The 9,785-nt window shown below is 48.0% G+C and overlaps 1 protein-coding gene across 1 annotated transcript; it reads right to left on the bottom strand.

Moving 5' to 3' along the window:
- Positions 1-2,341: 2,341 nt before the first annotated feature.
- Positions 2,342-3,881, bottom strand: rangrf (RAN guanine nucleotide release factor). The gene has a single exon (XM_079739961.1). It carries the CDS (start codon positions 3,760-3,762, stop codon positions 3,154-3,156), a length of 609 nt encoding a protein of 202 aa, XP_079596087.1. The 5' UTR covers positions 3,763-3,881; the 3' UTR covers positions 2,342-3,153.
- Between the last annotated feature and the right edge of the window lie 5,904 nt (positions 3,882-9,785).

Here is a 9,785-nt window from a genome sequence, read left to right as displayed (position 1 = left end):
TCTAAATAAGTCACAAATGCAGGGTTGCTAAGAAGAGACGGATACAGATGCCAGTGTCTAGAAAAAGGGTCATGGTAAGGTGGCATTACTTCAATAGAGAAGAGTGGTCCGAGAGAACACATGTGTTAATGGAGCAAGCTCCGGTTCTATCTAGTAGTGGTCTAGAAACAAAGATATAATCAATTCTAGAAAAAGAATGGTGGGGTCGAGAAAAAAAAGTGAAATCTTTTCCTCGTGGATTAGTGATTCTCCATGCGTCAAAAAGGCCAATATCAGAGCAGAGCTCTATCGTAGCTCTTGCCATTTTAGATGGAGGTCCGATTTTAGGTGGGCCATAATCCATCTCAGGCACCAGACCACAGTTAAAATCACCTCCAAGTATTACATAAGGCAGGGATATGGAAGAAATATCAGCCAGTAACTTTGAATAAAATGAGCTATCAAAAGTATTTGGTGCATAGACACTTCCTATAAGAACCCGTTCACCATATAGAAACCCAGTGATTATAACAAACCTTCCTTCTGTATCTCAAATAACTTTATGGAAGACATTTGTGGATAAGTATTGCTGCCCCTCTGCTTCTTGAATTGAAAGAAGAGTAATAAATTTGACCCACCCAGTCCCGCTTTAATTTTAAATGTTCAATATCTGTAAGATGCGTCTCTTGTAACAATGCCACCTGTACCCTGTCTTTCTTGAGCATGGAAAGCAATTTGCGTCTCTTAACAACATGGTTGATTCCTTTGACATTTAACGTTATGATTTTCGTACTACTCATTAACTATATGATTGAACATAAAACAAATAAAAGTGATCCATATCTAACTCAAAATGACCCCTTACCATGAGCATAGTACAATACAGCGTTATTTGGCACATGAAATTAATGAGCTGTGATGGTATGAACACAAACAAGAACCGTCTTCATACTCAGAGAATGATGTAAACATGAAGAAGATACCAGAGTATGAGAAATATGAACATGTGATTTTCTAGATTTTTTTTTTTCATTTTGTCTCTCATAGCTGAGGTATACCTATGATGAAAATTACAGGCCTCTCTCATCTGTTTAAGTGGGAGAACTTGCACAATTGGTGGCTGACTAAATACTTTTTTGCCCCACTGTATATTATATGATATAGATATCTATGTATGATATGACGTTATTTAGATATAGAGCTCCAGGACTCCCGTGTGTTCTAGAATATTTACAGAACACGGCTAAAGGCTGTGTGCGCCTCGCCATTACGATACATCCACTGTATACCGATCGCATGATACCGTGGCTGCAAGCTGCTCAGAGCCAAACCCCCACCCTTCTCCTTGACCCGCCTCTCTCCTCCTCATTTGCATTAAAGCTACAGACACCGAAACGGCACATTTCGGGAAAGCTCAATGTGTGACTGGCTCGTAGTGGCTGTAATTCTGAACCACGGCTGAATTTCGGGACTGTTTCAAATACTATGTTTTGGGCCTACTAATATCTATATTAAAGCCTCCATGAAGTAGCAGGCCATAGGACCTTTAAAGCAAGATGCCACCAGTTTACCGACTGTACGCGAGGACGCATGAGAGACGCGGTAAAGCAGAAGAGAAGAGAAGACAATAAAATTGATAATAATGGATACTAATTCAAGAAACGTATCATTTGAATCGAAATGAATTCATTTATTGCTGGTTATTAAGCACACAATATACACCGTAAGGAAATAAAATGCTGACTTCACATTTAAGAAAAACTACTGGGGGCAGTTCATTACAACGTCAACATTTAACTTGAGCCTCTTTTTTTTTCCCCATGTGAATTGGGATTCAAGTGGCCCAAAATATTCCCGCTGGCCAAGTCCGACATAAGTGATTCTCACTGTTGGCGACAACCTGATTGAAATCAATACAAGAACGCATGGCTCGAAAGAGCGCTTGTTGTAGTCCAACTTCCGAAAACGGTAGTTCCACGACAGTCTAAGGGCCTCTACGAATTCTCTTTATTGCATAGGAAATTTCCTTTTCTATGGAAATGACCCGGAAGTGCTTGGAGAAAAGGTGGTTCGAATTCTAAAAATGCTTAGGAAAGGAGCCTCGATGCTTCCTTTAACCCTCAATTAGCATAGGTTACTCCTGAGCTTCCTTTGCGAAAGGAAAAGAGATATCCCAAATTCCTTTACGGCGGCAATATTTAAAGCAACATGCCACCGACAAAGTTTACCGACACTACGCGAAGACGCATGAGAGACGCGGTAAAGCAGAAGAATAGAAGAGAAGAAAATACAATTGATAATAATGGATACCAATTCCAGAAACATAATTATTTGAATATAAATGAATTCATTTATTGCTGGTTAGTAAGCACATAAAATACACCACAAGAAAAGAAAATGCCAACTTCACATTTAAGAAAGACTACTGGGGCAGTTAATTTCAACATCAACATAAGTGTAGCCTCTTTTTTTTCCACATGTGAATTGGAATTCAAGTGCCCTAAAATATTCCCGTTGACCAAGTCCGACCTAAGTGATTCTCACTGTTGGCGATAACCCGATTGAAATCTGTCTTTTCCTATGTTCGGAAGGAAGCACCTTTTAATCTCTCCTTGACCCGGTGACGTTTTCCACACAGGCTAAGGAAAGGAGGCATAAAGGTTAGGAGATTTGACTATTCGTAGAGGCCCCTGGTGGTATAATATGTCACCTTTAAGAGAAAGGGTCATCAATTTTGCCCTCAAGATCATATGTCACACCTTCAAAGGATTATTGTAGCCTATTGTCAATAAAAGCTGGGCTTGCTCTGGGCTTAACCCAACATTTAAAAAAATAACATTTAGGCCATGTTTTTAAATATTTTTTTATCTTCATATAGCCTAAAGGAATTGGATTTATTCCAAAATAATATCAAAGCAAAATAATATTGATGACATGATTGGTATAAGGCCATCAGGTTTTTTGCAACAAAACAAACGTTTTTAATTGAATTACAATATCAAAGGCAGTTTTTGTTTGGTTTAGTTTTTCATCGTTCTTCTGCAACGATATACAACTGTAATTTATTGATTCCCGAGGTGAAATGTCATGTTATAACTACAGTATATGGGTAACTAGGCATGTTTAGTAGGCAATTTAAACTTTATTCACTGCGCAGAATGAGGTCCCATCAAGCTAACCAAACAATCCGGGATCGTGTAGTGTAAAAGAGTGTAACAAGCGATGGAAATCTTGCACGGTCCATGGTTCTTCGGATTGTGTTCCGGATGCACTGCTGCGGCTGCTGCTGCTGCTGTCGGGGCTGATGCTGAGGGGGTCGTTGAAAGTTACTAGAACGTCTGTGGAGAACTGCGGCAGGCGGAACAGGCCCAGGTGGATCGTCACTGCATTTCTGGCTTCCTCGTTGAATTTAGACACACATTGAGCACCATTCAGCAGCCAACCAGAACTGCATTCTGGCAGGGAGAGCTCTGACTTGGAGAGGGGCACAACACTAGTGACATCACATGTCCCCGGATTCAGCGCATTGTTACTCCCTGCGATGTCCTCAAAGTGATACTTTGCGGCGTCTTGGTCTTCGACTTTACTCTCGAACTCCAACAGCTCCACTATGAGACTCTGGTCGGTGTGGCAATGGGCAAACACCTCCTGGTTGTCTGGAACCTCTCTCACATCACTGATGTCCCTGGCACTGTGTGGGATTCTAGCTGATATAGCTCCTCCGAACAGTGGATGTCTGTCCCCATGACCAGCAGCACCAAGCATCTTCCAAGAATGGCTCATCTCTCGTGGCTTGGTGCTGAAATTGCAAAGCGAAACAGTGAAAGTTGCTGGCCGTAGGAAACTGCAGAAATCCACATTTATATTATAACCAAGATGCGTTATGGTACCGCACAGTATAGCGTGTTTCCTGAAAAACGAAACGTAGCTTCTTCTGGGGGAAGAAAGCGACATGTCTTCAACTCATCGGCGATATGCTGCCACCTAGGGACACAGACTCGGTGTAGGGTTTACATAGACTGGGTAGCCCCGCTCATTCTGCCGTCGATTTCAGTTCGCCCTGCACACAGTGCTTGAATTGGGCCGGTACTCACCAGTACGCAGTACCGGGACGTCAGATTTTTACCCATCTGCATACGCCACCTCATGACGCATCTAGGTACGCATATTGTAGTTCTTTTATCATGTTGTGGATACCTTAAAAGAGAGCTAGTGCAATTCAAGCTTATTATATTATATCATAATGTAGCGACCCTGGAACATTTAAAGAGTTTGTGTGTTATGTGTTACATTGTATTTCGTTGTCAGTTATGCCAGTTTTTCTATGTGCATGCATTGGAATATTCTTCTTGTCAATCAGTGTGGGGGGCGAATCATCAGGTCAGCTGGGGGAGGGCCTTGGGAGAACAGGAGGGTGGGGGCTTGCACGTTGAAGGGACCGGGTTGCCCGGGTAACCGGTAGGGTTGAATTTAGTGATTCGTTTCCGTGATTCAGTTCGCGTCATTCAGTTCGCCAAGAGGAGTCGTTCGCGAATCATTCGTTCGTTCGTTCGTTCAGTCGAGTTTCTGGTAGCGGTGAATCGAGTCATGGAATGCACGGATCTCAGACTCAGCGCCTTCCTCGTTCTCATTCTCAAACGTCAACATTACAACTTTAACCAAACGCAGCGGGATGGGGGTGTAGTTGATTATTGGATGTTTAACATATCAGCAAGATAATAGACTTGAATTAGCAATGATGGTGAGGGTCCCGGGTGTTTTGGGCTCTCATAAACAGAACCCTGTGCAGCCCAAAACTAAATCTAGCTGCCAAAATTAACACTGCCTTCAAAACGAGAGCTGGTTAATTGTGAAAAATGCATTAAACTGTAATCAGAAAACATGGTTATATGCTATAGACCCTATAGTATCTGTGGTATAAAGGCTGGGACGAATTTTAAATGATAAATATGTACACTTAATATTGAAAGTATACCGTCGCGATTCCCATTGAAACAAATGGCGCGGTGACTAGTCTTCACAACGAGAGCTGGTAGGGTGTAAAAAATGAAGTAAACTGTAATCAGACAACGCGGTTACATGCTATTGTAATGACCTCGCCGGTGACATAACGATTTCCAGTCATGAGTACTTGAAGGAACTTTAATGTAACAAACCAGGTCACTGAAAACCCGTAACCAACGGCAAAAAGCCACACTAACAACCGGTTGTTGTCGGTTGCGGGTCCCGGTGTTTCAGTTCAACTCGTGACCGTGTTAACTGGTGACCATCAGCCGAATGCGTCGCTTGTTGTCGTGGCTACGCCAGCTGTTGAAAATCACAAATTCTTCCTGAAAACAGGAAAGGCAGACAGATCAACTTGTCAGATCAACCCTACTATCCATGTAGTTAAGACCATGCATTGGTCGCGTTTCCAAAAATAAGACGCCTTTACATACAGTTAATCAAAACCTAATGTTGTGTTTCCCTCCACTGCTTGAAACTAGCCAAAAACACTGTTATGCGCTCATTCTATCATTTCGGTCGCCTGATGTGTTGACCTCTTATTGGATCGTCTCTGTAAGCAAAGCAGCGACTTCGGAAATCAATGTGACACAAGGCGATAGCACTTTGAGACACAAAGTTTATTCAGATCAACAAAACATACATTACGGGATTCGAACTCATACCATTGTGGGGGAAAAATATAAGAAACTGCAATTCCATTCCATTGTGCCGTTGACCCACAGGGTAATTCTCAGTCGTAGTAGTAAAAATCACACATTCTTCCTGAAAACAAGAAAGGCAGCCAGATCAACTTGTGACCCTACTATCCGTGTAGTTAAGACCATGCATTGGTCGAGTTTCCAAAAATAAGACGCCCTTACATCCACTTAATCAAAACCTAATGTTGTGTTTCCCTCCACTGCTTGAAAATAGCCAAAAACACTGTTTGCGCTCATTCTATCATTTCGGTCGCCTGGTGTGGTGTTGTTGTCCCCTTTTAATGGATGGTCTCTGTAAGCAAAGCAGCGACTTCGGAAATCAATGTGACGCAAGTCACATTGCGTCACATTGACGCCTTTAACTGGATGAAAAGGCGTGTTATTTTTGGAAACGCGACCAATTCATGGTCTTAACTCTACATGGATAGTAGTTTCACAAGTTGATCTGGCTGCCTTTCGTGTTTTCAGGAAGAATTTGTGATTTGTATTAAGCCTACTACGGCGGAAAATATCTCTGTGTGTCTACGGGACAACGGAATAGAATCTGAACTTGTTATTTTCCCCCTCACAATGGTATGAGTTCGAATCCCGTAATGTAGGCCTATGCTTTGTTGATCTGAATAAACGTTGTATCTCAGTGATTCGCCTTGCGTCACATCGATTTCCCAAGTCGCTGCTTTGCTTACAGAGGCGATCTGGAGAAGGAGGACGACAACACCACATCAGGCGACCGGAATGACAGACTGAGCGCATGACAGTGTTTTTGGCTAGTTTCAAGCAGTGGAGGGAAACACAACATTAGGTTTTGATTAACTGGATGTAAAGAGGTCTTATTTTTTGAAACACGACCAATTTATAGTCTTAACTCTACATGGATATTAGGGTCACAAGTTGATCTGGCTGCCTTTCGTGTTTTCAGGAAGAATTTATAATTTCTCTACTACGGTAGAAAAATTCTCGATGGGGCTAAGGTACAACGGAATGGAATCCAACCTAATTATTATTTTCCCCCACAATGGTATGAGTTCGAATCCCGTAATATATTGTAATGACCACAGGCGAGGTAGTGAGCGAAGTAAGTCCATAGGAGCTTTATTAGATTCCTCAAAAGGGGCAGACAGGCGCAGCTCAACCGGAACACAAAAACAACCGGACACACCCACACGGAAGGTAACCCCCGGGACCCCCCACTCAGAAGGCCCGCCCCTTCCTCCCAAACCCTGTGACGCTACATTACCCCCCCTTCACAATGTTCTTCACAGGGCAGTTCCTCGCCCCGAGGAATCACAGAAAAAAACAGCCCCCAGAATAAACGTAACTTCTCTTTAACATGACGTGCCCCCCCACATAACAACAGGCACAACGCTGAACAAAATTACTAAACTCATCCTACCGATAGCAAACAAAGTCTTTTAAGTGCCCTGGTGGCCCCCTGGGCCGTCGAGAACCCCCTCCCCGGGCCTCCGGTACAAAGGGAACGGGGTCTTCAGCACCTGGGAGGGGGCGGGGGGGCGGGGGGCAAAGGGTATCGGATACAGGGGAGGGCCGGTTATCCCCGCCAGCTGGGGTAAAGGCGTCCGACCGAGGCCCCGCCGGTGTCGCCGGGGGGGTGGGCTTTGAGGCGGCAGGGCGGCAGCGAGGGGTAACGGGACCCCCCTGGGCCAGTGGGGAGGCACCCCCTTTGTACGGAGCCAGTCTGTCTCTGTGCAGTGCCACCCTTCTTCCTTTAGGTGGTAGGTGCAACCGGTACACCACCTCACCCAGCCTCTCCAGAACTCGACAGGGGCCCACTCAAGGACTGTCCAGTTTAGGGCATCTCCCCTTCTTCCTTTGGGGATTGAACACCCAAACTAGCTCTCCCGCCTGGAAATGCCGGCCTTTGCTTTTTAGGTCGTAATTCCTTTTCTGCCTCACCCCTGCCCTCTGCTGTTGCTCCTGGGCAAATAGGTGGGCCGACTCCAGGCGATCTTGGAGTCTCCTGGCATACTCAGGGCCAGGGGAACAGTCTGGGGCATCCGGTGGATGACCGAATGCCAACTCCGCCGGGGTACGAAGCTCCCTTCCCAGCATGAGAAGGGAAGGCGTGCATGACGTAGACTCTTGCAAGGCAGTGCGGCAAGCCATGAGAACCAGGGGAAGGTGGTTATCCCAGTCTCTCTGGTGCTGGGAGGTGAGGATGGCCAGCTGTTGGCCCATGGTGCGGTGGAAGCGCCCCACCAGTCCATCACTCTGCGGCCTCTGGGGAGTGGTGCGGGTCTTGTGGATGCCCAGGTGCTCACACATAGCGGAGAACACCCGGGACTCAAAATTTCTCCCCTGGTCGCTATGCAATGTCTCTGGCACCCCAAAACGGCTGAACATGCCTTCCAACAGGGTGTCGGCCACGGTCTCAGCTTCCTGATCGGGGATGGCATAGGCTTCGGGCCACTTGGAGAAGTAGTCGACGGCAGTGAGAACGAAGCGGTTGCCACGGTCCGAGCGGGGCAGCGGCCCCACCACATCCACCGCCACCCTCTCCATAGGCGCACCCACCAGAAACTGCTGAAGGGGAGCATGTGAGCGCCCGGTGGGGCCCTTCCGTGCGGTGGACCGGCCCCAGTAAAAACCCTGGCGTAGGCGTCGGAGTGTCTTAGCAACCCCAAAGTGCCCCGACCCTGCGGCTCCATGCATGGCCTCGAGCACAGCCCCCTGTAGGCCCTTGGGAACCACAACCTGCCACCTCTCTTCGCCCGTGGCCGGCTCCTTCCAGGCCTGCTGCAGCACGCCCCGGCAGAGGCGCAGAGCCCCGAACTTGGTCCACAGTCCCTTGACATCTCTGGAGAGGGCGGCCACCTCCTCCCACGGTGGTTTTCGCTGCACCTCCACCCACTGCAACACCGGCTGAAGGTCGGTATCCTGCTCCTGCTGCCTTCTCCAATCCCCTCCATCTATGGTCTCCAACCCTCGGCAGATGACCTCCAACTGCTGCACCGCGGCGCATCCCTCCTCCTCTGCCCGCAGCTCTCTCTCGCGGGCCTCCTTCCTCTCGCAGCAGTGACACCCCTCGGCAGCGCAGGGCCGCCGAGAGAGTGTGTTCCACTCGGAAGACGTAGGCCTGGAGTTTCTCCAACCACCTGGCCACCTGCCCTTCCGGCTCTTTGAAGGTCATTAGCCACTGGAGAGCAGAGTGGTCAGTCCTCACTGTAAAAGGCAGGCCGCAGAGGTAGTACCTGAAGTGACGGATGGAGAGCACTACGGCCAAGAGCTCTCTGCGGGTAACGCAGTAACGCCGCTCCGCCTTGTTAAAGGCCCGGCTTAAGTACGCCACCACTCTCTCTCCATCGGGCCCCACTTGGGAGAGCACCCCTCCCACCCCGACGCCACTAGCATCGGTGTCCAGCATGAACGGCAGCGAGGGGTCAGCTGGGGCCAGCACGGAGGACTCGCTCAGGGCACGCTGAAGGCTGGTGAACGCCCCCTGGCACTGCTCAGTCCACAGGAAAACACTGTCCTTTTGTAGCAGCCTGTAAAGAGGAGCAGCCAAGCATGAAAAACCCCGCACAAACTTCCGGTAATAGGAAGCCAGGCCCAGGAAGCTCTTGAGCTGCCTCTGATTAGCCGGGGTGGGCCAGTCTGCAACCGCCTGCACTTTCGCTTCCATTGTGCGGATACCCTCCCCCCCACTGTGTGCCCCAAGAACTGTACCTCTCTGCGCATGAAGTGAAACTTATCTGGATGCTGCTTCTCGCCCGCTGCACGGATCTGTTCCAGCACCCGACGCAGGGACTCGAGGGCGGAGTCAAAGGCACTGCCATGCGCCAAGATATCATCCAGGTATACCAGGCACTGCTACTGGGGAGAGGGGCACCTGGTAGTACCCACTGCGGAGGTCCAAGGCAGAGAACCAGGACGATCCCGAGACTAAGTCCAGGGACTCGTCGATTCGCGGTAGCGGGTACGAATCTTTTTTGGTCACCCCATTCACCGGCCTGTAGTCCGGGCAGAGCCGCCAGGTGCTGTTCTTTTTGGGGACCATGACGACAGCGGACGCCCAAGGACTGTCACAAGGCTCAATTACGCCTGCCTGCAGCATGTCCTCCACCGCTTGGTCACACGCCTCCT

This window comes from Pollachius pollachius (assembly GCF_949987615.1).
Source record: "Pollachius pollachius genome assembly, chromosome: 7".
NCBI lineage: Eukaryota > Metazoa > Chordata > Actinopteri > Gadiformes > Gadidae > Pollachius > Pollachius pollachius.
This window is presented reverse-complemented; position numbering and strand designations above follow the sequence as displayed.